The sequence below is a fragment of the Fusarium keratoplasticum genome, chromosome 6 (genome assembly GCF_025433545.1).
Source record: "Fusarium keratoplasticum isolate Fu6.1 chromosome 6, whole genome shotgun sequence".
NCBI lineage: Eukaryota > Fungi > Ascomycota > Sordariomycetes > Hypocreales > Nectriaceae > Fusarium > Fusarium keratoplasticum.
This window is the reverse complement of record NC_070534.1, coordinates 387,508-414,699: the sequence shown is the minus strand read 5'-3', so window position 1 is coordinate 414,699 and position 27,192 is coordinate 387,508. Positions and strand designations below refer to the sequence as shown.

The following is a 27,192-nucleotide window of genomic DNA, read 5'->3' as shown; positions in this document are numbered from 1 at the left end:
CCGACGAACCGAAGATCACATCGCGACTCACGCTCACCGACGTCACAGTAATCACCGCCCCTATCCCTCGCAAACCATCCAGTCACTTAGTCAAGATCTACATCCGAAACATTGCGGACTCGGCACACACGGGAGGGAAATCACCCCTTCCCTCCTGATCGACGCAGCCGCCCGAAAAGACACGGCTCGGCAAGACGGAAGTGGGAACCGGACGTTGAGGATTAACGAGCTGAAAAGACAGAACAAAGGGCTCCTACGTCTTTACAGACCCAGATTAGAAGTGATCTGAGCGCCGTGGCTTGAGCGTTTGCGAAGCGCCCGAACCTCGACGCTAATCAAGTTCTAGCCAGGGGGCACACTTTCTTTGTTGATCTTGAGAGTCTAGAATCCACGGATTTACAAGCGCCCGTGAATTATTGATTTCGGATCTTGGGCGGTTAGATTTGAGGCGCTGAATCAATTGAGAGACAATCATTGTGAAAAGTGGCGGATGAGTTTTTTCAGACCCAACCCACATGCAAGGGCGAATTTCGAGAAGGCTTCGGGAGGGGTTTTTTGGACATTGACGGTCTACAAACGTCACTAAGCTGAGTTTGAAAAGTCTCCATGGCAAGCCCTTTTCGGGACAGAGACGGTAAAGTCAAAAGCCGCAGCGTCATGACCATGTGTCCAAACGGCCATCTTCCAACTGATTCTACTGATTCGATTACGTCCATCTCGCAGCCATCATTGACTCGAAGAAAATCAACCGTTGTAGGGTAGCATTTTGGGCATCTACACGAGTCCTCAACGGGACTCTCCCACGGGCAAACATCCTCAAAACCTCTCGGGACCTTGCTTTGGCTTGCTTTTGAGGCTTGCTAATGATACCCAAACAGCAAATGCCAACTCACGATGGCTTATCCTCATGACCTACGCCTGACATGATGATATTACTCTTCTCAATGCATTTTACTGACTGTCCTCAATGTATTGAGGGTGGCATGCTTACCCGACATGACACAGCCTGTATGTACGGGTCGCAGTATTTTTCCCCTCTCGAATGGCTTTCCCGGTGCCTCCGCGGTTGGTCGGTAACCCGGTCTCGTGGCTGTTCCTTATTTTTTCAGCTGTCGTTCTTTTTTGGCGAGGCGACCGGGATTGTTCTCTAGGTGAAAAGCCCTGCAAGCCTCATAATGCTGTCCCTTCCGTCGCGGACCGGAAGTCGGGAATGACGTCCATGAGGTGTTTGCTGTCGCTGTCACTGCCTGAATGAGTGCTCCGTGCCAATGCTAGTAAGACGCCTACAGCACGTGGGGCGAGTCAATGCAGAACAACAGAGTTGCGATCTCACTGCAGACAGACCGTACCTCAGAAAGCATGTTGATCATATCCCTCTGCACGAGTCTACAACAGGTTGGGAGAATCTCACTTGCGCTCTGCACTGCAAGAGGCAGACCACATTCTCTCGTGAGGTGTACATCAAACATGGGCATTACATTACATTACATCCCATGTGGGAATTTTAGAGTTGCACAACGTCCGACGAGAAAGAGTGAGATGAGAGAAAAGCTAAGTGCCACCATGATCTGACCAGGGTCAGGAACTGGGGGAGGAAACAAGAAAAAAGAAAAAGAGGGGGCGTGGTCGGTCCGTCGGATGAGGCAAGGAACTCGCTGACACTGCAAGAACAGCAAATACGGGTTGGCTGCTGCTGGGCTGTCCACGATCCTGCCATGGCTTTTTCCCCTCCTCAGCTGAATGCCAGGCCCTGGTCCTGCAATATTTCCCACAGAGCCGACAGCTGCCAATCCAACCCGCCCAATGCCGTTCAAAAGCCAAGACCCAATCCAAGAGTGCACGTCTGGTGTGGAAATCAGCTGACCGCACACTCCTCACTCTCACTCTCACCCCCTGTGCATCTCCCCAGTTGTGGCATCACAATCACCCCAACAAGCGTCCTTCTTCTCCAGCTCTTAATCGATCTGCCGATCGTGCCAAGCGCCCAGAGACCAGACCCCCCCTTGTCCTAACCCAATCGAATGCCTGCCCTGGCCACCAGGGTCATCCTGGGATTGGACCTTTCCCCTCTCTCTAGACCCGCAGGGCGTAAAAAAACATGGTCGAAACGGTCAACCTTAAGCTGACCCTGTTAACCCGCGTCGCTCGCCTCTTCTGCCGTGTCTCTGGGGATGCAAGGTAAGCAGCCCGGACAATGCAATAATGCGGCATGATTCCCCTTCAGGACTGGAGGATTGGACTCATGCATCGGCTCTCGCATCGTCGTTACCAAGAAAGTGCAGAACGTCACGATTATGAAATGGAATCGGCTGGTTTTGGCTTGGCGAGGACATGGCGATGAAAAAAAGGGTGAGACTACGCAAACTCAATGGGTTATACGGGCCATCAGCACATAGGTTCCTTGCTTCCTGCTGTAGACTTCTGCGATGCCCAATGAGGCATGCCAAGGTCTTGTAATAGCATCATAACCACGTCTTTTTTCCTTCAACTTTGTTGTAGGACGTGCAGGACTTGTTGGATGCTCAAGTGTGTGTGGGACCAGAGAGATCTGCCTTGTTCCCCTTTGCCGACCCTCCCACCCCTGAGGCTCCCCAATCATCTACCGACTTGCCCAGAACCCGTCCACTGGGCTAACGACACGACCGTGAACCTGGGTTCGGGCCCTCGGACACGGGTCAGCGAGAGGAGGATCGCCGGGAGGGTCGGAGAATGGGCGCCTTGTCAATTGTGTGTGTGGCTGCTCTATATTTACCCGATTAGTGGCTCTGACTGGTGCCAACCCCTCACAGACAGGTGTGTGGCTGCAGCCTTCAAGCTGCTATATTTACCAATTAGTGTGTTTCACTCACCAAGAAACGCTGTGCAGGCCCATCGCCAGCGGTACCTTGGCGCGTGGATGAGGGTGCCAATCACTTCCCTTCTCGTATCGCCCGACTTCCCCCATGCGTTCTCCCCGCCCTCGTATTTTCTGTTTCTCCTTTTTTTATTCCGTTTCTTTTTTATGGTACAGTACTCATGCCCAGCTGAAACAGTCGACCAATCACATATCACTCTCAACTTCACTGTATCTCGTGCAAGAAGCAATCCTCAGGTTCCGGTAGTGGCGGTGGCTCCGCACCTTTTTTTTTGGCCAAGAATACTGTGCCGTCATTGGCAATCATGCTGTCTCACTTGAGCACGGCCTGTTGTTCCTGACGGAGAGGCGCCTCCCCCTGAAAAGCCCAGAAGCTGGGCGACCTCCCGAGACCAAAAGTAGAAGCCCGGGTCTCTAGGTCTTGCATTAGCCAGCCTTACCGTTCGGTTAGAGCATCCACCTTGTTTTGTTTTGTTTCTCTTGAGAGGATGCGGGGATGCCCGACTTTGAGCCTCTTTTCCACCACGCGGACCTCGTCCAACGAGATGTTGCATGTTCAACACCATCTCGACCACCAAGCAGCGCAGAGAAAAGAGTGAACTGCATCAAATCTCGTATTCCAGGCCCGGTGTGATGCCTCATGCTTTCACTCCTGCAGCCAGAGTATCAATTGGCTTGAAGCCTTCGCGTCACCGACTGTCAGCTTGGCGAGAAGTAGCAGACACCCACAACGACTGTGTGTGTTACAAGGCTCTCCCGTTGAATGACGGCTTTGAAGACTCTTGACCGCCCGTTGACGGAGCTTCCGGTACGCCATTCAAGCCATATCTCCCCAAAACGAGCTCTTTCACTGTAAATATAGCAGACCTAGACCGTAACCAGCACGTCCTCGTGGCAGTGACATCCTTCCTAGGACGGAACTCGCTCGCATCTCGCTCGTCAATGTAAGCTGTCCGCCTCCTATGATGCCCACTTCTGTCCCGTGCTCCCTTGTGCCGTTTTGGTTTGTCCCGGTGAACCAACGACCAACCAACCTCCCTCTACCTTGCCGGGCCCATGTCTTCTGTCCCTTTGTCCACTTCTTTACTTTGACACCCCCCTGTCTCCGGTAAAGCATGGTTGTCTGCACATCCTGGGAGGGCAGCTGGCATCCACAGTTGGCATCCACAGTTGAGGCTGCTATAGCGCATGCATGTCACACTGCCATGGACAAGCAAGAGGGTGACGCTCAATGGGCAATTAGCTTTCAGACTATTGCCTCGAGCACCATGCGGCCCAAAGCAGTATGAGCTGACTTCCTTTTCGGAAGTGGGAGAGGTGTTGTTGTGTGTCTTACACCAAACCTCAACATCACAACTTTCCTTACTTAAAGCCCATCCCATCCCCCCCTTGAGTCAAACTTTTTCTCGATCACTCCCAAGTCAAGAAAGGCCTTGGGCTCTCTCACCAACAACCTTCCTTCTTCATTCGCTTCCCCCCTCACCAATATCAAACAACCTCACAAGCCCTTCGTTTTTCACAACTCCACCCTCTCTGCTCCAGGGCACTCCCCCAACAGCCCACGATGCAGATCAAGCATCTGCTCTTCAACTTCCTCGCCCTGGCCGTCACGGTCAAGGCTCTCCCTCACGCTGAGGCCGAGGACTTTAGTCTCGAGGCCCGGGAGGATACCCTCGTTGAGCGCGGTGGCTACGGATGTGGCCCCGATGCTACCGAGCAGTACGGTGCCTGCGTCTGCAAGGACTCCAAGGCCAAGTGGGACGATAGCAAGAAGAAGTGCATCTGTCCCTATGGCCTGACCCTCAAGAACAGCAAGTGTGTCTGCCCTGACGGACAGACATACAAGGACGGAAAGTGTCAGCCCAACTGCCCCGACGGCCAAGTCTACAAGGACGGCAAATGTCAATGTCCTCCTGGCAAGGTCTCTGGCCCCTACGGAAAGTGCGTCTGCCCCGAAGGCAAGGTCGAGAAGAACGGAAAGTGTGTCTGCCCTGATGGTCAAGTCGAGAAGTACGGCAAGTGTGCTTGCCCCGACGGCCAAGTCTACAAGGACGGCAAATGCCAATGCCCTCCTGGACAGACGCTCAAGTATGGAAAGTGCACATGCCCCGATGGACAGACATACAAGGACGGCAAATGCCAGTGCCCTCCCGGCAAGGTCCCCGGAAAGTACGGAAAGTGCGTCTGCCCTGAGGGACAGGTCGAGAAGTACGGCAAGTGCACATGCCCCGACGGCCAGACTCTCAAGGATGGCAAGTGTGTGTGCCCCCCCGGCCAGAGCCTGAAGTACGGAAAGTGTGTCTGCCCCAAGGGACAGGAGTACAAGAACGGGAAGTGCCAATGCCCGCACGGCAAGGTCCCCGGCAAGTACGGAAAGTGTGTGTGCCCCGAAGGCCAGGTTGAGAAGTACGGCAAGTGTGTCTGTCCCGATGGTCAGATCTTCAAGGACGGCAAATGCCAGTGCCCTCCCGGTCAGACCCTCAAGTACGGCAAGTGTGTCTGCCCTGACGGCCAGGTCTACAACAAGGAGTCCAAGAAGTGCGAATGCCCCAAGGGACAGGTCTGGAAGTACGGAAAGTGCGTCTGCCCTGATGGCCTCATCTTCAAGGACGGAAAGTGTCAGTGCCCTGAGGGTCAGACTCTGAAGTACGGCAAGTGTGTCTGCCCTGACGGCCAGAACTACAACAAGCACACCAAGAAGTGCGAGTGCCCTGAGGGTCAGATCTTCAAGTACGGAAAGTGTGTCTGCCCCGACGGCCAGGTTTACAACAAGCACTCCAAGAAGTGTGAATGCCCCTCTGGTCAGATCTTCCGCTACGGCAAGTGTGTCTGCCCCGACGGCCTCGAGTGGAACAAGCACAGCAACAAGTGCGAGTGCCCCGCCGGTCAGACTCTCAAGTACGGCAAGTGTGTCTGCCCTGATGGTCAGGTTTACAACAAGCACGCCAAGAAGTGCGAGTGTCCTCGCGGCCAGATCTTCCAGTACGGCAAGTGTGTCTGCCCCAACGACAAGGTTTGGAACAAGTGGCACAAGAAGTGCGAGTGTCCTGCCGGCCAGGTTGAGAAGTATGGCAAGTGTTCGTGCCCCGATGGCAAGGTCTGGAACAAGCACGAGAACAAGTGCAAGTGTCCCGACGGCCAGATCGAGAAGTACGGAAAGTGCACTTGCCCCGACGGTCAGGTCTGGAACAAGCACTCCAACAAGTGCGAATGCCCTAAGGGTCAGGTCTTTGAGTACGGCAAGTGTGTCTGCCCCAAGGGCAAGGTTTGGAACAAGTGGAACAAGAAGTGCGAGTGCCCCAAGGGTCAGGTCGAGAAGTACGGCAAGTGTGTCTGCCCTGATGGTCAGGTCTGGAAGCACGGAAAGTGCCAGTGCCCTGACGGTCAGTACTACGACCGCTGGTCCAAGTCCTGCAAGTGCCCCAAGGGCCTGAGCTGGAACGGACACAAGTGCCAGAACAACTGCGGCCCCGATGCTGAGTACAAGAACGGCGGCTGCGTCTGCAAGAAGAACGGCCAAGTCTTTGACAAGCACACCAAGAAGTGCAGCTGCAAGGGCGGCATGACCTGGGACGACTGGAAGAAGCAGTGCCGATGCCCCAAGGGCACCAGCTGGAACTCTTACGCCAACGAGTGCCGCAAGGGTGGCTACGGCTACGGATACTAAAGGGTGAAGACTCGGTGAGGACGAGTAGTACATGGACTGAGAGAGCGGCCTGAGTTGGTGGCAACTCGGGGGGAGCTATCATGAATATTGAGAATGGTTTGGACATGGATCTTGCGTCTTTTCTTCGCTCAGAACAAATTCTTGTCACTCCTTACATACCTTTTTACTGTTGATAATTTCTAAAATCTGCGAATAAACTTGATGCTTGTCATGAACTTTTTTGCAACCTGAGTCAAAGAGTGAAGTAAGCCATCTTGAAGTGAACCATCACCGAGTTGATCACTTGAAAGAACTAAATGCATATTGATTGTAAATATATTTGTACAGTAATGGCTGTAGCACTATGTACCAAGAATAAATGTACGTTGAAATTTGTACAGATCCATCATTCCACCACAAAAGAACCACTCGTCTCCCTCTCTTTCACATCATCATTTAAGCAGAACGCTTAGCGGCGCGCTTGGCAGCAGCTCGCTTGGCGGCAGCACGGCGAGCACGGCGGCGGCGAGAGCAGTTGCTGCCGGGAGCCTTGGTGGCAACAGGGGCAGCGGTGTTGGCAGTGGGAACAGGGGCAGTGCCGTTGGAGGGAGCGGTGGCAGAGGGGACCAGAGTGGCAAAGGTAGGGGTTCCAGCAGCGGGTGCAGTAGCAGCAGGGGCCTCGGAAGCAGGGCTACCGCTGCTGGCAGCGGGAGCCTCGCCAGAGTTGTCAGACGCATCGCTGCCAGTGCAGTCACCGTCGGAAGCCTGGCCAGCAAAGTTGGCAGTATGGTCCTCGCAGCCGCTGGGCCAGACCTTGGGGCCGGCAGCGGTGTAGCTGGTGGGAGCAGGGTAGTAGAGGTTGATGAGAAGACCGGGCTCAGATCCGTCGTAAGCACCGGGGAACTTGACGGTGTCGGTAGGAGTGCCGGAACCAGAGCCCTCAACGGTGAGCTGGGCGCAGCCGATGTAGAACTGAGCACCACCCTTGCTTCCGGCGGCGTGGAGAGCGACGTGCTCGGCTCGCATGAGGTAAGTACCGGAGGCAAGCTCGTCGGGGAGGGTGAAGGTGAAGTTGTGGATGCCCTGGTTGTTGACGTAGGTAGCCCACTGGAGACCGGCATCGGTGATGGAGCTAGTGGTCAGTTCATAGACCTTGAACCAGTCACCGTCACCAAGGTAGTCAGAAGCCTCAGTGCCGGCGGGAGCCTTGCTCATGTAGACGGCAAGGGGACCGGGGTGACCAATCTCGACGTTGACGGTGAAGCCAACCTCGTCACCGGGAGCGACGGCGTGGGTCTTGGTCTTGGCCCGGATGTCGGCATCGAGACCACCGGCGTTGCAGACAATGTTCTTGGAGGTGACATCCTCGATGGGAGAGTTGGAGTTGGTCGTCTGACGGACGTACTCGTAGGGCTCGGTGGCCTTGCCGTTGACGATGAGGGCCTCGAAGTTGTAGTGGGCAAAGACGCTGGGGAGGGCGGCAGCGACGGCCAGGACGGAGGAGAGAGAGGCACGCATGTTGCTTGTTTATAAAAGGAGTGTTGGATAGTTTGGAGTTGTTTGTTTTAAAGATGGACAGGTATAGTGAATGAAGCTAACCACCAGGGTTTGCAATGAATGTAATGACTCTTAGAGACGAAGAAAAGAAGGACGCAAGCAACAGCTGCAGAACAAGACGTGAACCTGAAAGTGGAAGAATGGGATGAGGAGAGAAGGAAAAGAATCTGAGGAGGGCAGACGGCATCTATAAATCCATCTTGGTCGAGATTGCCACCGCTCTTGGCTCCATGGCATGTTGATGTTCATTGCTGGAATTTCCTGTCTAGACAAGGGGAGTTTGCCGCGATGAGCCTGAAACTGGGTCAACCTAGGCGCCCAGGGTTCAAAGATCGGGCCCTGGGCGCAAGATGGACCACCAATGTACGGACCAAGGGTTGCTGCAAGGGGCAGAGTTGACTGCGGCTCTGGTGTTGATGCCCCTGTCTGTCAGCTACGCGAGACGTCTCAAAGCTCGGGGGAACTAGACTCTTTCGGAACCTCGGCTGGGGGTTTGCATGATGTGATGGTTGGAGTTGTCGTCAATTGGGTTATTTCTAGGCATTGGCTTTCGCTCTTGTTTGTTCAAGACATTGCGATAACTGTACATACAACCACGTCGATTTTTCCATCTTCAAGATGCCACTCAATTGACGATCTGACAGATTTTTCACCCATCGATGGTTCCCAAATGTCGTCTCGTCGACTCAAGCGATTGGTGGAATTAGGCTTCACAGGGGTTGTTGGAGCAAGGGTTGTTTATTGTAACAGGTGAGTGGACCCCGAGATCTGGGCGGGCGCCAAAAACGCTTGGTCAGAACGGAATATGAGCCGAAAGGGAAGAAGGGAGAATTGCTAGAGGGATTGAGTCTTGAATTGGACCTGGTAGGTTATGTCGAGTGCTGTAGGGTTAGGAGGAACATGTATCATTCTGCAAAGAAGAACACCAACGCACATGAATAGATTCGAGTTGAGAGCATATACAGGTTCGAGAAACATCAATGTTGATGTATTCGTCATCATGAGGTGATTCTCAAACAAACATAAACAGCCCCTGACGATCTGACCCTCGTGGTGGTGGTAGATGTTTCAACACGTTCGAGATACCCGATGGCCTGACAGTGACAGCTAAAACACAACATCGGATGATTCTTCAATGTCTTGTTTCATCGAGTGTAAAAAGCTTGGTATTATTGAAACGTTTATTGTACAGGTAATGAAATGCATGGGTGTATCCTTTCGGATATTTGTGTCAAAAAAAAAAAACTAGAGGCAACAATATATCCCCCCTTTTTCTTCTCGCAGGATCTAATCAGTCTTTGGGTTCTCGGTCTTTGGGTCTTCAGTCTTTTCCTCCTTCTTCACTTGCTTGATCAAACTGACACCCGCCGTCTCACTGGCGCCTGCTTCAACCTGCTTCGTCCAAAAGGCGTCGCGTCCGGTTGCGAGGATTGACCTTCTGCGCTCTCTTTGCGCCTCGCTGACGCCAAGACCGGCCCTCTTGTTGGATTCGATCTCCTCTAGGTGTTTCACACGGTTTGCGTATCGTTGGTTGTAGTCTTCTCGGATACGCTCTGATCCAATCTGCTGGAGAACGAAGCGCACAAGGGTTCGGAGGAGGAGGAGGACGTGTTCGCTGATGAAGACGGTGATTGGAAGTGTGACCCATTTGTTGGTTCCGTCTCCAAAGGTTTGGAAACTGAAGAGATGGACAATGGCCGCCGTGCAGATACTTCCAAGCCAGGTCAGTGCCTCAAGTGAGTAGATCCACGGGCCGATACCGTCTGATCGAACCGGGGCAGGTCGCTGATGCTCAAGAGAAATCTTAGCAAAGTCTGAGCGCAGTTCGATCCAGTTGTTGATAAGGAAACCCATGGGAATGATGGGCCAGACCGGGGAGAAGAGAGCCAAGTAACCAAACTGCAGGACGATTTCCGAAATATCGTCTTGGACATTGTAGCCTGGGAGAGTTGCCTGGTTGCGACATTGGGCGAGAAATTTGGCCTCTTGAGGATCATCCTGGACCACGGAGAGAAGCATGTCGCCTTTTGAATAAGCTCGACGGTAGTCTCGATACCAGCCCGAGAGCCTGTGCTTCAACATGGGCACAATGTTTTCTTCAAAGAAACTCGAAATTTGACCAGTGACAGTCAACGCAATGACTTCGTTCCGCAGTCTGTCGGCATCGAGGGTGAATGGTTGATGGACAAACTCCTTTCCAAGGCTACCCAGTGCTTTTCGGAGGATGTTCTCGAGTCGGGGGACGACGTCGTCGCCAAAGGGAATGTAAATGAACGCTGTTAGGAGTATTGGAAGGTAGTTTGTAAATACGTTGAGAAGGAAAATCTTTTGAGTGAGTGACATTTCATGGTGATCGGCTGTTCGATGGTTTTCAAATTCCGTCATCCAAGTTGCTGCGTCCTCGAGAGCAGAAGTGATGTAAGGTAGAGAGACGGCAAGGAGAATAGTAGGAAGGTATTCCTGATATCGTTAGCACAGTTTTAGTGAAAACATGATGACACTCACCAGGTAGTACTTGTATGGCCCAGCATAGGTTTCTGAGATGAGAACCTCGATCCCAAAAACCGCAATGATAATAACCCCCAACGCAAAAAATGCAAAAAGCAAAAAGGGAATCTGCAAGAGCTGCCTCGTGACCTTCTTCCACCTCGGAAAGTAATAGTGTTTACGCCCGCCGCCGTCGATGAACACGCTGTCGTACTTGAACTGCGGCCGGTTGACCTTGACGCCCTGGATGCCCTTGACGTTCCATCGCAAGGAGAGGTCGACCTCTTGGATCTTCCAGTACTCGAGAAAGACGGTGCACCAGATACTGGTGAGGATTGCGTACGCTAGGGAGTAGCGTGGGAGCCAGAGCCAGGCTATTACGCCGGTTATAGCGGGGAAGGTCAGGAAGAGGAGGTAGGTTTGGATAAAGGCAAAGTAGAAGGCGACCTAAGCAGTCAGTAAGTGTTGGTAGCATGTCATGGATGCACTCACCTTTGAACCAAGAATATCTCGAATAGAATCAATGTCTTCTGGGGTAAGGAAAATCCTCTTGCTCAGATGTCGAAGAAGCGCTTGATTGACGCGAGGGTTGTGCAAAGGAAAGATGGCCTTGACATTCTCCCACTTTCCAAGACCTGGAGTGATGCCTGCACCACCGAGGCTCTTTGACCAGTTGATAAGATGATACAAGGAGAGGATGTCTTCGGCTTCATAGGCTCCATCGACGACTGTGTTTTTGTCACCTCCAGGGTGGTTTGGCGTGATTCCATACAGCCAGTCTTTGACCCTAGATTTGTTAGCGGCGGTGTAAAATCTGGTGCGGAGAAGGAATACCTCGACTTGTAAACCGTGTTTCCAAGAAGTTCCCGAGGGGCCTTGACGAAAATCAAGAGGGTCTGCTCATAGCCAGCTCGCACCTCAACATCAAGACCGGCTTCCTCCAGGTCAACCAGTAGTGTCTTGAACTCTTCGACGGCGGTATCACGATCTGAAAGGGTTAATCTCTATCCAAGGCCTTATACTTTTGACACTCACCTATCTCGCCAAAGTCGTAGAGGACGACATACTTGTCATTGTATGTCGTCACATCATCCAGCAAATCCCGGTGAAGCATCCTGGCGGAGCACGCAGCGGGTGCGGGGTGCGTGCCTTTGTTGGTCTAGCCTGGACTCCCCCCTGTTTAGCGAATCACACCCACAGAGCAATGTCGCGATCGAGTGCGGCTGTGTGGTGATGGATGCTCAAGACGGAGAAAAAGATGATGAAGAGAAGAATGTTCGTTCTCGAAAACAAGAGGAACAGCTCGTGTCATCCACGTCAGCAGCTCCACTTGGCCAAGAGAGGCAGTGGCGGCTACGTCGGCACGCATTCGCCTTGGTGTCTCCATCTTGGCAGAGACAGCCGAGTCCCGAAGACGAGGATTAATTGTGGCTGTGAAGCATATGCCAAGATGAGTTCAATTTGTTTCTTGAGAGATAAGATAAGGATTTGCTTGTTTCTTATGCGCGTAAGAAAAGGTGCTTGTTTTTTAGAGCTGTTATATCGGCTCTGGTTTTGAATGTTGTATGTGTTCTGCATCCGGAAATATCCTTTGTCGCTTGGGATTAACCTTTGAGGTCACATTCCAACTATTCGAGTTGGACAGGGAAATTATCAGGCCATATGGGGAAGGATGATCCCGTAAACTAATCATCTGTGCATGCATTTGTGGTGTTGGATCCTCAGGTATCCATTACTGAATGATTGAAAATGAAGATCGCCAGCTACCCTAGCCTTCCGTCTCGGCGGTATACATCCAAGACGCCCAAGGAAGAGGACAAAATTGATCGCAGTCCCTCAAGTCGAACTTGATGCTTGAATCGTTCCCCTTTGGCACTCCTTTTCCATCTGCTGGTGAATTAGGACGTGCGAGAAAGGAGATGTGTGTATTTTGCTGAGAGGAGTTGACGATGGCTGTCGTCAACACCGGGTCCAAAATTGAGATTGTATTCTCGACTCGGCCTCAATATATCAAAAATGTGTTGCCAATATGCCTAGATTTGTCTAATAACTCGGGACCCTAATTGCAACGTGGCACCCGAACGGCCCCCAAGTTGGAGTGAGCTTGGTATGCACTGCAAGGTTGAAGGCCTTGTCATATTGGCAGCAGGGTTCTTCACAACTGCATCACTCATTTGGTTTAATTGACAGACAAGTCTTGATATGAAACGCCAAAGTCCAATCAACCGAATCTTAAAGTAAGATGGAGACGGTATCGTCAAGATAGCAAGTTTAGTTCCGTTGTTAAGAACTTTGGGGGAGTGAGCCCTTGGCCTCCCTCTGAACACGGAGAGGTTCGGTTACGGCCCCGGTGCCTCTTAGTTACGACATTAGTTAGAAATTATGATCATTAGCCTAGAGAGAAGCTTGGATTGAGTTTACAGCTTGGCTTCCATGACGTTGGTATGAGTTGGGTAGGTTGATGGCGAAGAACCGCAGTCAACAGCCCGTCAACAGGAAACGAGAGGATTGGCCTTGCACAGTAATAAATTGAACATGACCATCAGAATTCATTCAAGTCGTCAAGCTCTCGATCATGACAGGGTTCTTCTCCCAGCTTCTCAAAACTAATCCAGGAACGCTGCCTCGGAATGTGCATCCCTGCTCTTCGGGAGCTCGGTTCATCACACCACCAGTTGGCTCACCTCGAATGAGAGTGAGGTTGTGACTCGCGACCCGGAATGTACCTGACGGAGCTTGACATTGACTTTGATCTCAAACAAAAGCTTGAATTTGTTTTAACTTGCGTCAGAGAGCATTAGCGATCCATGCCCTCTGAGTGTCTGCAATGAGGTTGATATTCCATCTGCGGCAGCATGTTCCTCCTTCCGTTGGACCTTGGTTCTGCCTTCATACTTTTGACACTCCCATCGATTGCTGACTTCTCTATGAAGCTCAATGTGCCGAGCTCACGCAATGGAACGGATCGTGGTGAGACGGCAAACATCCTTGATTGCGATTCCTGATGCAACACCGAACTGAAATGTGATATCATGGTCGGCGGGTGCCAGCCAATCGCCAACAGCAGCGATCAGCTCGTCATGTCATTTTTCTCAGCAGACAAACAATGACCTGTCGCATCACGACAATCAAGCTCCAGTTAGCTCCCATCATCCCGTACTCTGACTTTTGTGTGTGGTTGCCAGCACGGTATGGGTGTACACCCGAGACCATGGCGTTGACTGCTGTCAAGATGTTTCTTGTGCGCCACTTGCACTGTGGTGATGAGGGGTCTTGCGATTGTCGTCGGACGCTACCTCTGGAACCCCGCGGATGCTCGGGACCATGACGTTGGAGCAGCATCATCCCATCACGGGGACTGAGGGGTGACGACAGAAGGCACGCGAGCTCACAGATATATCAAGCTTGCCCCGACGTCTGTGGCCCTCTCTTTCTTTTCGCCGCAGAAAACACCAAGACAAACAGCATACACCAGACAAGAATCAATTCACAAGACCATCCATTAGCAACCATGAAGGGCAAGAAGGAAGACCCCAACGCGCAGCCGAGACGGGGCTCGCAACCCAAGGCGCCCACCGGGCTCAGTGACGAGACGGCCGTCGAGACTCACGACCTGATCCACAGGGCCGAGGAGGAGGAGCAGAAGGTGAGAATGGGATGCAGATTCTTGACTACTACGGATCAACTAACACACTTCTAGATGCACGGCTCTCATGCTCTGACGCAGCCCGACTCTGGACCTAGCGAGGGCAAGACTGCCGGCCAGCAGCACCAGTCAACAATGGAAAAGGTCAAGAAAGCATTGCACATGGAAAAATAAATGAGAACGTAGCTGCCCGTGGTTTTTGTTAGGATAATCGGTACCAAATTGTTAAATGAATGAACTGGTTCAATAATAATTACTTGACCAAGATACGTGACTTAGACAATGTCTCAGCCAAATGTCTCGGCTTGTAGTATGTCGTTAAAAATATGTAGCAGCGAAGGATAGTAGGGTATCATCAAGAACAGCAATTCCAGCCTCCCAAGTCATCAAGCGTCCACACAAGCAACCATTGAACTCCGGATATCGCCCACCGTCATCAAGACACCAGTGCCTAGGTAGAGTGCTCAGGTCTATCAACCTGGCTAGACCCCAAAGGCAAGGCAGGTTGTAAGCAAAATGACCAACGCCAACGTCTTCCCGCTCGGTTGGGAGAGACTGGTTCCGAGATCCTCTTCGTCATCTGTTGGTGCTGGCTGCCCGTCCGACGCGCTCACTTTTTCACCGCTCGGATATCTGATGTTGTATACGGGCATGTTTTCGAGCTTGTCTGGGAGTCCGAGCTGGTGTGGGCAGGCAGCTTGGTTCGCGTTCGGGTAGTCGAGGTCGCACGTTTCGTCGCGACCGAGAGTACACAGAGAATCGAGGATGTTGTAGAGGACGTAGTTCTGGCCGACCCAGGTATTGTTCTGCTCGAGACAGCTGGTGAGGAAGTTCATGCTGTTGGCAGCGCTGAGCGGGAGGTGGCCATGCTTCGTATCGATGAGGTCCTTGCAGTTGGAAGCGTCAACGTCTTTGTAGGTCATCTCGACGGGGCCACCAGCGGCGGGCTTGTCGGTGGCAGAGTAGCCGGTGTAGAGGTAGTTCCAGGCATCGTAGCTGACGTCGTAGGCGCCTTCGGACTGGTCGATGCGGAGGAGGTGGAGGGTGCGGTCTTGGTAGGTGAGGGCGATGCAGATGTTTGTGCAGTCGACCGAGTTGGGCCAGTAGGCGACGCGATTAGTGTTGACCTGAGGAGTCAGTACAGAGTCAAAGACAGGTGAGACATATGTCTACCTTGCATCCCAAGACGCCTATCGAAGAAGAAAAGGCATCGTGGGGCGTGGCCCAGACGGTTCCGCTGTCGCGCTGGCGATTGCGCCCGACAGGCGAGGCGGTGGAGACGAGCGAGATGAGTAGAGAGTGGATGAGCAGCGACAAAAGACTTGGCTGCAGCATGACGAAAAGAGAGAGAGAATGACGACGCCTGATTCGAGCTCAGACGTGAAAAAGCGACTTAAAAACCAAGACAATGAGTGACGACCAACCGCATCCTCGCGGTGCCTGAATGAGTGTTTGAGTGTTTGCAGGGTGAAGGAATGTGCGCAAAAAACCTGGGGAGAGAGAAATTGGGAAAGGGGCGCGCGTTGTTTCTTGATGCGGTTGCCTATTGGGGATTAGTGTCAACGGTCGCCATGCTGTTTGTGGGATGATGCTGCGAGAATTACAGGGGTTGCATTAGTTTAGGCAGAGGTCACGAGGAGGGTTAGAGTGGTTTTTGTCACTTTTTGATGAGAATTTTCACAGTCATTGACAAGGCGGCTCTAGATACTGTCGCAGACAGTCGTGGTGAGCGAGACACGGCTCCCAATAAGACATTACCATCCGCTACAACACGAAGTAATAGACATAAAATTACAGAAACATCGGCCTACCAATTAACTAGGTACACATGCATACACTGCCGACGTCAATTCCCCGTATCCCTCGCTTTCATCCGTAGACACGTAAATTCTCCACTCTGCCTCCCAGATTGTGTCGATCCCTCGCAGGGCTGAGCCATCTACAAGCTCAAGTACGAAGAATACGGTCACTCTGCCGTGACATCAATGGCTGCCCCCAAGCCACAGTCGCACCCACAAAATTCTTAGTCTCGGGACATGATGCCCCCTCGAGTGATGTCGGTAGTAAGATGCCTTGCATCCCGAGATACGATACACTCAAGTATGCCGTCCTTCAGTAGTATAAAATGGCGACTTGCACCACGATAGATGGTCCTGTTCTGTATCTCATACGTTACACAACACCAACCTCGCAATGACTCGACTACACCAATCTATCCTTTCTGCACTCTCTCTATTGCCCTCTTCGCAGGGCTCCTATATTCCTGAAAAGTCCTGCAAGGCATACCCAGGATCTCACGACTGGCCTTCTCACCAGACATGGTCCCGTCTCAATGAGTCCCTTGCCGGCAGGCTCCTTGCGCCTCCTCCTCCTGGAGCTGTCTGTCATCCAGGCTGGCCAACTTATGACCGCGATACTTGTCCGCAGGTTCAGAAGAACTGGAGTGTCTATGAGTTCCACGCTGATAATCCCATCTCGGTCATGTGGGATCACTATACCAACTGGACATGCCTTCCAAACGAGACATATCCGTGTAGCACCAGTGGCTATCCTGCATATGTTGTCAATGCAACCAAGCCAGAGCATGTGAAGCTGGGCATTGACTTTGGTAAGCATCAGCATTCTTCCGTTTAAGACAGCTATTAACACTCTACAGCCAGAAAGCACGATATTAGGGTCGCCGTCAAAAATACCGGCCACGACTACCTCGGCCGCTCCATCGCCCCAGGCTCCCTCTCAATCTGGACCCATCACATGAACGAAATCGTCTACCATCAAGGGAAGTTCAAGCTCGACAACACAGACATCACCATCCCTGGAGATGCCGTCACTATCGGTGCTGGAGCCCAAATGTACGACGTCTACTCGGCCACGGACAAGTTCAACCACACCATCGTCGGCGGAGGAGCCAAATCTGTAGGTGCTGGTGGTTACATCACTGGCGGTGGACACTCTTTGTTATCTGCTAGGTTTGGTCTTGCGGCGGATCAGGTCCTGCAGATGACCTTGGTCACTCCTGGTGGCAAGATTCTGACTGTCAATGAGCGAAATCATCCTGATCTCTTCTGGGCCATGCGAGGAGTAAGTGGCCCGCTCTCTCAGGAACATGGATTGTTTACTGACATATCTATCTCAGGGCGGCGGCTCAACCTTTGGCGTACTCACTTCCCTCACTCTCAAGACGCACAAAACGCCCAAGATCACGACTTCATCGCTGATGCTTTTCACCGATGCCAAGTCCAAGTTCGTCTACGACGTCATCGCGTACGGCTTGTCTCTGTTCCCCTCCCTTGGAGACGCAGGCCTTTCAGGATACACCCTGATTTCCCCAGGTATCGAAAACCCGGTGCCCATTCCTGGTGCACCAAAGGAAGTGGCTGGTATCTTGGGCCAGTTTATCGTCCAAGACGTTGAAGATCCCGAGTATACGGAAAAGATCTGGAAGCCCATCAACGAGACCATCCAGAAGCGTTGGTCCGGTGCCGTTCAGCTGCTGGTCGGGAAGGAGGAGTATCCTTCATTCTTGAAGTGGTTTGACGTTCACTACGATCAGGATACAGCAGGAAACAGCTCTTATCTGGTTTCTAGGCTGTTGAGCAAGGAGGCTTTGGATGGAGACCAAGATGCTCTGAAGGGAGCTCTTAAGTCTGCTATGGGGCCATCGGGGGGAATGGGAGCCTTCCTGGTTGCTGGAAAGGGTGTGCGTGATGCTAAGCCAAGGGGAGGAAGCGACGCGGTGAATCCCGGCTGGAGAAAGTCTTACGTGCATGCCCGTAAGTTGATGCGTGTCTTCATCTTGGTTTGGGAATGCTAACATCTATTTCAGTCTCTGGAAAAGGATTCCCGGCTTTCAATTACACGGCCAAGGCTCAAGCAGTTGAAGAACTCATCGAGACGTGGGAGCCCATGCGAAAGCTGTCTCCTGACACGGGAGCGTACATTAATGAGGTGAGTTCTTATGCCCTGGTTTCTGGACAGTGCTAATAGCCTGCAACAGGCGCTCAAATATGAGCCAAATTGGCAAAAGACGTTCTGGGGGGGCAACTACAAGAAACTGCTATCCATCAAGAAGTCTGTGGACCCCAAGGACGTGCTCTGGTGTGTGCCCTGTGTGGGCAATGAAGGATGGGAGGAACACCAAGATGGTCGTCTCTGCAGAGTTTAAGGGCAAAGGCTAGGGAGTATGGTTTCTACTAGGTAGTTAAACCCGTCTTGGACTGCCTTGTCATCTTACCACCTCTTGGTGGTCTTGGCAAAGCTAACCACGGAGGTTATATCCCTGGGAAGTTGGGTTACTTAAAGCATAAAGAACATGATTGTTTTAATTTGTTTCTGCAACATAGATAAGCCAACTTGTCAAGCCGTAGCCACATCGTGAAAGCGACTGGAATTACAAAATCCAGGCGCCCACTTGAATCAGGCTGTGCACTGCCTCTTTTCAAGTCCCCCGATGCGCCTTGGGGGTTGTCTCTCTGCAATCCCGGCCTCTCACAGCGCAGCTTTCAAGCCTGCGCCCCACCAACTCATGCGGCCTCACAGCCAAAGTAAAGATGGGAACAGGGGAGCTGAACCTATGAATAGCCCGTAAGGCGGCGGCAGAGACTCGGGCCCCCGTTCGCCTTCTTTCTCATTTTCTCCGTGCTTCTACATCGGACACATACTGCCTCTGCGCTCATCTTTTAAAACTCACTCAACACTCGGAATCGCTCACTCGCGATGGCCGAATCGTCCAGCTCGAAAGAGCTTCCGCCAGATATTTACAAGCCCCTCGATAAAGACACCCGAGAAATTCGCCTCTTTGAGATCCTCCCGTCGGAAGACATCAACGCAACAGTTGAGATCCGGCTGTTCCCTCATCGGCTGGGGGACATGTCAGGACAGTTCATCCCTTTCTCCTATGTCTGGGGGGATCCAACGGACACGGAGCCAATCAAGGTCAATGGAATGTCGACAGCGGTCACTCGCAATCTCGCCGATTTCTTAAAGCAGACCCGCGCTTTGCTTCTCGATATCCTCACCAAGGGCTCCTGGGATAAACCCGCCATTTTTTGGGCCGATGCCATCTGCATAAACCAGCAGGACATGGAAGAGCGGAACCATCAAGTCCAGCTCCTAAAGCCCATCTACTCGTCCGCTCCTCTGGCTCTCGCCTGGCTCGGGCATTTCAGTGACGCACATCTCGCCGTTAGCCTTGCCGAGAGTCTTGGTCCACCACACGGCCTCGGTTTCATCTCGAACTTGCCAAATCTGGATTACAGCTCCTGGATGCATGCGCATCCGCACCTGTGGGCCGTTTCCGAGGGCCGCAACGCATATTGGGAAGCCTACAAAGCGCTGGTTCAGTCGCCATACTGGACTCGTACATGGACCTTTCAGGAAATGGTTCTGCCAACTGATGTCCTCTTCATGTGCGGGTCATCACTTATAAAGTGGCAATCCATCATGGCAGTCCAAGAACTATTGATAACGCTAGTCTCTATGGACAGAGATTCCGGGCTTCCGATAACAGAAGCCCACCAAACCCTGTATTCAGCCCTGATATCCTTTTTAGGTGTCGTTAATGCTTCACTCAATGACATTCATCAAACACGACTGAATACAGTTTCTACATCAGAATATCCGAACCTAACCTTGGTGCCACGACTAGCCAACCACGAGGCGACTGACCCTCGCGATAGGGTGTATGGCCTTCTTGGCATCATAGAAACCCACCTAGAGGCGGACTACACAAAGGATATTGCCCAAGTCTACAGAGAGTTCGCCTCGACGTGGATTGATGAGGTCAAGGACCTCAATCTTCTCCTCTATTCCCAAGAACACTATCGCATCGCCCGACGTAGCCCAAACCCGATTCCTTCTTGGACACCAGACTGGGAAGGAATCTCGCAGAAGGAGTACGATGGTTCACCCTACCCCAATTTGGGGGTTGTAATGGCTACCTTATCTATCCCTCATTATGCGTCTGAGCAGTTGCCTGCCAGCAATCCGCACCTGTGTGACGACCTGAGCACTCTGGTTGTTCCTGGGGTAGTGGCTGGTAAGGTGGAAGGGGTCTATCCTTGCTGGCTCTCCGATACAAGTGATTCTGATTTCGCTCTTCACATCGTTCAGCTTGCAATCAAGTGTAAAAGTCACCGTGATTCGCAGCTGAGGCCGAGCGGTTGGCCCCCTGGACCAAGGCTACACGTATTCCAAGCCCTTTTTCGAACGATAATCCCCAACGCAAGGGTACATTCCTTGTCACAAAACAGAGATGCCAGCTTGAAGCGAAGCATGGCTCTTTGCTTTCTCGTAGGCGTCCTTGCTTGGGCTGCTGACTCGGAGTGTCTGGATTGGTACAGCATTGCGGCAACTTACCTACCGCAGCTCTGTATTCCCCTTGGCCAAGATTTCTCAAGGGCGTGGAAAGAAGAGATTTTCAAGGGCTACAGTGCCGAAGACCATATGACGGACTGGGAGAATGCTGCTGCGGCCATGGAGTGGACCTGGGAAAATGTCAGGGAGGATGTTGAGGCCGTGAGACGGTATACAAGAGCGTATCTCGGAGCCCCTCTGAAATTTGTCACAAACAACGGCTACCTCGGAACTGTCACCGCCGCTCAGGCGGGGGACTTGGTGGTTGTGCTCGCTGGTTGTAATGCCCCTGTGATTCTCAGAAGGAAGGGATCTCATTACGAGCATGTCGGGCCCTGCTTCGTGGTAGGGCTTATGAAAGGTGAGGCCAAGCAGATGGTGGACCGAGGAGAGGCAAAGATTGAGACGTTTGAGATTCGTTAGTAGAGGGCATGAGTTTAGAGTTGATTTGGTAAGAGAGGAGGTGACAGGTTGGTTCGTAAGGAACGAGAAGTGCTGGCACCGAGAAACTAGGTAGGTAGGTATTGGGCTCGTATCCATGTTTCTTGCCCGGACTTCGATACCTCGATTGTGTTGAGAGCTATCTTCTAAGGATTGTACTGAACCCCGCCTATGTCTCTCTTAAAAGTTAAACAGATCGAGAGGGCGATCTGACTTGACAATGGGTAGTTAGACGTATTACGGTCGTGAGCAGCCAAAGGAATGAGAATGATGCATTCTGGTACGAGGTTTTATTTGGATTTATTGTTTCATTTGTCATCATCATGAGCCTCATTATTGTTTCTCCAGTGTCAGACATTTTGTTCCTATTAGAGGGGAGATGTGTATATTATCAGCAACCCAAACGTTGCTTTGTGCTCTTCCTTTTCATACCGTCCATGCTTGTGGCCTTTTCCGCCCGCGTACGTTGTTTAGTTCTGAGCCTTTGGCTCGCACACGGAGATGAAAGGCGAAATGACACCTATTTCTATTAGCCACACTTCAACAAGGAACTCGCAGATCACTTACTGCTAAAAAACAGCCGACCAGTTTTGGCATCGTGCACAACGGTCGTAGCAGCAGGAAGAAACTCGCCCTCTCCATCCTCAATAACCTTATCAACAACATACTTTCCATCCACCTTTCTAACCCTCAGAGCAGTAGCAGGAAGAAAAGAATTATACGGATCCTCATATGCTTTGAAAATAGCAACTCCAACGGGAAAAGCAGCTGCCCATATGTCCCCGTTGGCGTCGACAGAGAGGTTGTCCATACTGTACCCGGTCTTTACCTCGTCGACTTTTTCGAGGGTATTGTCGGGGAGGACGCGGTAGATGGAGATTGTTCCGGATAACGAACAGGGGATGTAGATCAAGTTGTTCTTGTCACGGGTTATGCCGTTGGGCCATTTGAAGTTTTGAGCGACGGTTTTGCAACCGGTTTCGGCATCACAGAAGATGGCGTCTCCGTTTCTGAGTAAGGGGGAGAGATTGTATTTCTGGTCTTTGTCAGTATCATGTTGGAGCATGTTCTTATGTGACTTACCAAGCCAACTTTGCTTTGGCCATGATCATTAACGACATAGAAAGCACTTCTGCTCAGAGCCGCAACACGGTTGGGAGTGGCGATCTTTCTGTCAGCATAAGTCCGAACAAACTTGAGCTCAGTCGCCTCAGGCCCCGTCTCAAAAAGATCAATCGTGGAATTAGCTCCATGAGCATACTGATCAACAAACTTTCCCTGGGCGTCCACTGAAGGTCCGTTGTTGATGACGAGCAGCTCGATGGAGCCGGATTCGGGATTATCGATCCCTGTAAAGCCTACCAGCTGGAGCTTGCCGTCTCCGGCTGTCCCGGGGAATCCCGGCGTCTTGAGGGTTCGGAACTCGAAGCTGTTTTTGACGGGCTTGTCGATGTCTAGAGCTACGATTGAGTCTCTTTGAGAACGTGCTGAGACGTTGAGATGTGCGACGCTGTGTGTGTGAGCTTTTGGTGAACAGTCAAGGATCTTGGAAACGTACTTTGGCATCCAGTGAGGTCGTGCAAGAGGATCAGAACAAGCAAGAAACAATTGCCTCGTAGACTCTGACAACCACATATCCTCACAAGCCTCCATCCGCGGGTCGACAATCTTGCGGCAAGTGTAGGGAAAGTCGGATATCGGCTGCGTCACCCTCCCGATGCCAAAAGCCAACCAGATAGTTTCTTTGAGGGTGACCTGGAAGATGACGGCAAGCGCTACAGCCACAAGGCCTGCTTTGAACAAAATTCCAGCCATTTTGAGAACTCAATGGGTGCAAAAAAGCTGGGAAGAGGAGAGCGGTAAGCTGAGGGTTTTGAGGCGCGGTTTTGAAGGAATCGTTCCCCTGTTAAAGAGGGTGGACATCTTACATAATCTCCGAGTCACATTGAGCTTTTTAGTCGATTGTCAGCATCCCAAACAGAGGCATGATAGACAAGATGGAGAGTTACGTGATGCAGACTTCTCAGATTGATGTAAGCTCGGCATGAGGCCATCTCGAGCGTTGGTTCGCCAGCTCGCATCGACTGCTTCACTAGACAATGCTTGCTTCCCATCATTGGTTGACGCAGCGCAACATACATCCCCATTCGGATACAAGATCCGGCACTAATAATAACAATACAAGAGGCGGAAGATCAAAAGAGGGACACATAAAATGTAATCGTGCCTCATCATAAATTGTTGAGTAGGTAAATACAACCAAGAATCTAACAATGCAAGTGTGAATGTGTAGAAAAGACCTCTATGAAGGAAAAAAAAAAAAACGTCATGCCCCGTATCTACCCATGGTTGTGTAACCATTTCAAGCCGCCGCCCGTTATTAAAAAAGAATAATTATGTTTTTCAAGCATGTACCCTTTAGAATTATTGCTCATCGTTTAGAGCATTGCGGCGAAGAGAGCGCCAGCAATAACTGCCAATAGGCCGGGGGCGTTCCATGCGGCGCCGCCTGTCACGAGGGCAGGGCTGGTGCCCGTGGGCTCGGATGGCTCCTCGCCGCTGGGCTTGACGACCGTTGCGACGGTGCTGGCGGGAGGTTGAGGGTAGCCATAGCCTGAGGATTGGGTCTGGGCGGGCTTGGTGTAGATCTGGGTGCCGCCAGGCTGAGTGTACACCTGAGTAGGCTTGCTAGGGTGGGTGTAGACCTCAGTGATGGTACCGTTGGCATTGCCGGGAGGACCGCAGGTGGTGCAGACACCGGGGACGGGTGTGGGCTCGGGAGCCTTGGTTGCGGGGGTGATGGTGACGACGCGGACAGCCTTGGTCGTGGCCTCCTTGCAGTGGGCGTTACCAGGACCACAGCGGATAGCCTCAGGAACGGTGTAGATGGCGGTAACCTGGGGGTGGACAAGCTGGGTGGTGGCAACGAACTCGGTGGTGACCTCGCCCTTGTTGCAGGGACCCTCACCGGGGCAGTCAGTAATGGTGTAGACGTGGGTGTTGGTGACGACCGAGGTGTCGCTGATGACGGGAGGGTTGGTAGGCTTGGGGGCCTTGGTCTCGCCGGGGCAGTAGGTCGTGTACGAGGTGATGATCTCGGTGGTGACGGAGCCGACAGGGCAGTTGGTCACGCTGGGAGGGCACGCGGTGATGGTGTAGACCTTGCTGGTGGTGATGGTCGACGTGATGGTGGTAGGAGCCGCAGTGGTAGGTCCCGAGTAGGTCGGGTCCAGGTAAGAGGGGTCCAAGTAGGTAGAGCCAGACAGAGTAGGAAGCGAGTCGGAGAGAGACTGGGTCTTGGAGGATCCGAGCTTGTTGGGGATGACGGAAGAGGTGTTGTGGAAGCGGGTGGTGGAGAAGGAGAGAGTAGACTCGGTGGTGGCGGTGGCAGTCGAATCGCTGGTGATGGAACCGGAAGAGGTCTCGGACTCGGTCGAAGTAACAGACTCAGTAGAGGCGGTAGATCCAGTCGAGGCCTCGGTGGAAGTGGGCAGCTCAGAAGTGTTGGTAGAGTCAGAAGAAGCGCACTCGCCGACGATATCGGGAACAGAGTCAGCACCGCTTCCGATGGCAACCAGGTTAGTACCGCAGTCCTCGTTGTTAGCCAACCAGACGTTCTCGTTGTCCCAGTCGTAGACGACGTAAGCAGCTCGCAAGAAAGTATCACCAAGGACGGGGAATTCTACAACCTGTTAGCTCACTTTTACTCAAGACTGCAGTCCAGATACTTACCATCGTCCTGGAAAGCACCCAGGTAGCATGATCCCTTGTTGTGCCAGACAAAGTCGGCATAAGGCACCTTGATGGTGGTCTTGCCGAAAGTGAAGTCAACGGTGCCCTTAAGCTTGGCAACATCGCAGTCCACGGGGTGGTAGGAACCAATTCCAGGCTGGACAGTAGGGAAAGTGGCCAGGAGCTTCTCAAAGATGGGACCGGGCAGGGCGCTGATGGTGTAGCCGCTGTCGAGAACCACAGCATAGCCGTTGGTCTTTGAAAAGATGGCGTCCTTGGAGCCGTCGTCCTGGGTGAGGCTCATGCCGTCGAGATGGACCCAGTATCTGGAATACAATTAGAGGCAACTCTCTACGCAACCACGAATCTCAAACTTACCGGGTTTGGCCGTCAGGGGAAGACGAAGCTGGGATGATGGGACGCTTCTCAAGGTGACCAGAGTACTTGCGGGTGTCGATACCTCCAAAGATGACGGCGCCTCGGTCGCTGTCCATGGTGCGGATATCAAGAGAGAAGGCTCGGCTCTTAATGAGGTTTTGTTTGGCCATGCTATCAATGACGAGAGGATAAGGGGCGTTCCAGCCGTGCAGGTCAGGAGCAACACCCATGATACCAACACTCACGACAGAGGTGTCGTAGGCAACGCCAAAGAGCTGCTGCTTGATATGGGCAGCTGAGTAAGGTCAGTAGGGTGTCTCGATTTACAGGATGGCATACTCACAGCCGATGGTGATAAAGTCGTAGCCATAGTTATAGTAGGCATATCCAGTTCCATAAACAAGACCGCCGGTAACATTAATCGAAGTGAAGGTGCTACTCTCTCCAAAATGACCAAAAGACTCGCAAAACGAGACATCATTCGACTTGTCGCAGACGGGGTTGACCCAAAGCTCCTGAGATCCAGTGTCGAGGTTGACGGTAATGGTCTGGCCGGGAGTACCCATGGTGACGTCGATGCTGTAGAAAAGACCCGTGTTCTGGGACTGAAGAGCAACCTCATTCTGTCGTCGGGTGACGCCCTTGACGATGGGGGCGCCGGGAGAGGCCCTAATGGGATAGCGGATGATGCCGTCGTCCAAGGCGTGAGCCAAGGCGGGCAAAGCCGCAAGGAAAAGAGCGGACAACATGGTCAATGTCAAATAATGTTTAACGTAAATAAAAATGAGAAGATTGTATTGTTACCCCGGCATAAGGAATGACCGGGAAACGGACAGGAATAAAAACAAATGAAAATGCACACACAAAAAAGAAATCGCCGAGGTTGGTTCGACGAGGTTGGATGGTTGGTGAACAAGAGGGAAAATGGAGATGGCCGGGTTTTTGTGTTTCTATTCTAAACCTGCAAGCGCAACCCACCACGCACCTGCCGTGCGCACCCCCTGGCCCACCACACTTTAGGGGCAAAGCCCAATCAATGTCTTAGCGCAGGTCCCTGGCGCTAATACGAGAGGGGTCTCGTGTAGCGTCTTAGCGTCCCTCCACCAGCCTCTGGCCGTGCGACCGGCGTCATGGTTTGGTGCCACTGGCGTCAATAGCCCATGCTGTGCGGGAAATGAGAGCGGTTGGCCATTTCCAGGTGAAGCGACGATTGCGACAATTAATTGTCATGCCTTATTGTACTGTGCCATCTTGACGAAGGTTTGAAGTCATGAGAGATACTTCAACCTCCCAGTTAATTGTCTTGTTTCAACATCACCTTGAGCATCAACATCTCCCTCAACACATCCCTCAACGGATCCATCCATCCCCCCTCCTGCATACAGAATACGAAGCCCTCCTCTTCCTCCCTCATGCAGGCAGGGACAACAGACAATTGGCTCCTCTATCGCAAACAGATTGCCGATCTGTGTTTTAGCGCTCCTTACCGCACGATCCTCTCCCTGCGACCAGCTTCCCCTTTGAAGGATCATCTCACTGACCATCACACATGTCAGCGAGACAAGCATAATCCCACAAGATTCACAGATTCCCGAAACGCTTCTCCTCCCACCTGAAGCTGCTTCTCTCCGAGACCAACGCGTGTCATGGCTTGCGCCGTCGCCGGGCTAGGGTCCGGGGGTGGCTCAACACCAAGACGGGAGACGCCTGCCGTGGAACCGGGGGGTGGTAACCCATCCCTCCACGCATTTCGATCTTCAATGATTCTGACTCTCTCACTCTCTTCCGAAACCTGTGCTCACTGCCCGGAATCCGAGTTTTTGCCTCGTCATCGCATGTCTCATCTGATATCTGCACTTAACCGCTGACCGTCATCGCTTCTTCCGTGATCCATTCGCTCTCGCGCGGCTTCTTTGATCCCCACAGCCCGTCAATCAACCCATGGATCCATCCTTGCCGACCCGACCTTGACGCCGTCAGGACGCCAGCGAATAGTGCCAGCGCCATCAATTGTGCATGACGGACAAGACGTGGCGACGCCAATTCAAGGCTCGCTTATAGAAATCGACCCAGAAGTTCCATCCAAGAATAAATTCG

At 52.3% G+C, this 27,192-nt stretch overlaps 9 protein-coding genes across 9 annotated transcripts; 4 read left to right on the top strand and 5 right to left on the bottom strand.

Moving 5' to 3' along the window:
* Positions 1-4,418: 4,418 nt before the first annotated feature.
* Positions 4,419-6,521, top strand: NCS57_00809700 (uncharacterized protein; the record flags this gene model as incomplete). The annotated part of the gene is made up of 1 exon (XM_053057926.1): positions 4,419-6,521. One exon carries the CDS (start codon positions 4,419-4,421, stop codon positions 6,519-6,521), a length of 2,103 nt encoding a protein of 700 aa, XP_052911757.1.
* Positions 6,522-6,956: 435 nt separating this feature from the next.
* Positions 6,957-8,018, bottom strand: NCS57_00809600 (uncharacterized protein; the record flags this gene model as incomplete). The annotated part of the gene is made up of 1 exon (XM_053057925.1): positions 6,957-8,018. One exon carries the CDS (start codon positions 8,016-8,018, stop codon positions 6,957-6,959), a length of 1,062 nt encoding a protein of 353 aa, XP_052911756.1.
* Positions 8,019-9,344: 1,326 nt separating this feature from the next.
* Positions 9,345-11,658, bottom strand: NCS57_00809500 (uncharacterized protein; the record flags this gene model as incomplete). The annotated part of the gene is made up of 5 exons (XM_053057924.1): positions 9,345-10,517; positions 10,563-10,991; positions 11,037-11,331; positions 11,379-11,532; positions 11,580-11,658. 5 exons carry the CDS (start codon positions 11,656-11,658, stop codon positions 9,345-9,347), a joined length of 2,130 nt encoding a protein of 709 aa, XP_052911755.1.
* Positions 11,659-13,986: 2,328 nt separating this feature from the next.
* On the top strand, positions 13,987-14,364 carry NCS57_00809400 (uncharacterized protein; the record flags this gene model as incomplete). The annotated part of the gene is made up of 2 exons (XM_053057923.1): positions 13,987-14,190; positions 14,245-14,364. The coding sequence occupies exons 1-2, from the start codon at positions 14,056-14,058 to the stop codon at positions 14,362-14,364; spliced, it is 255 nt and encodes an 84-aa protein (XP_052911754.1). The 5' UTR covers positions 13,987-14,055.
* Positions 14,365-14,672: 308 nt separating this feature from the next.
* NCS57_00809300 (uncharacterized protein) lies at positions 14,673-15,525 on the bottom strand (the record flags this gene model as incomplete). The annotated part of the gene is made up of 2 exons (XM_053057922.1): positions 14,673-15,317; positions 15,364-15,525. 2 exons carry the CDS (start codon positions 15,523-15,525, stop codon positions 14,673-14,675), a joined length of 807 nt encoding a protein of 268 aa, XP_052911753.1.
* Positions 15,526-16,383: 858 nt separating this feature from the next.
* On the top strand, positions 16,384-18,355 carry NCS57_00809200 (FAD-binding PCMH-type domain-containing protein; the record flags this gene model as incomplete). The annotated part of the gene is made up of 5 exons (XM_053057921.1): positions 16,384-16,798; positions 16,847-17,271; positions 17,327-17,963; positions 18,017-18,138; positions 18,188-18,355. The coding sequence occupies 5 exons, from the start codon at positions 16,384-16,386 to the stop codon at positions 18,353-18,355; spliced, it is 1,767 nt and encodes a 588-aa protein (XP_052911752.1).
* A 551-nt stretch (positions 18,356-18,906) lies between these two features.
* NCS57_00809100 (HET domain-containing protein) lies at positions 18,907-20,967 on the top strand (the record flags this gene model as incomplete). Its single annotated transcript, XM_053057920.1, has 2 exons — positions 18,907-19,598; positions 19,869-20,967. 2 exons carry the CDS (start codon positions 18,907-18,909, stop codon positions 20,965-20,967), a joined length of 1,791 nt encoding a protein of 596 aa, XP_052911751.1.
* Positions 20,968-21,455: 488 nt separating this feature from the next.
* NCS57_00809000 (uncharacterized protein) lies at positions 21,456-22,800 on the bottom strand (the record flags this gene model as incomplete). Its single annotated transcript, XM_053057919.1, has 4 exons — positions 21,456-21,505; positions 21,553-22,021; positions 22,069-22,495; positions 22,544-22,800. The coding sequence occupies 4 exons, from the start codon at positions 22,798-22,800 to the stop codon at positions 21,456-21,458; spliced, it is 1,203 nt and encodes a 400-aa protein (XP_052911750.1).
* A 623-nt stretch (positions 22,801-23,423) lies between these two features.
* NCS57_00808900 (Peptidase A1 domain-containing protein) lies at positions 23,424-25,844 on the bottom strand (the record flags this gene model as incomplete). The annotated part of the gene is made up of 4 exons (XM_053057918.1): positions 23,424-24,667; positions 24,718-25,043; positions 25,096-25,390; positions 25,439-25,844. 4 exons carry the CDS (start codon positions 25,842-25,844, stop codon positions 23,424-23,426), a joined length of 2,271 nt encoding a protein of 756 aa, XP_052911749.1.
* Positions 25,845-27,192: the final 1,348 nt, after the last annotated feature.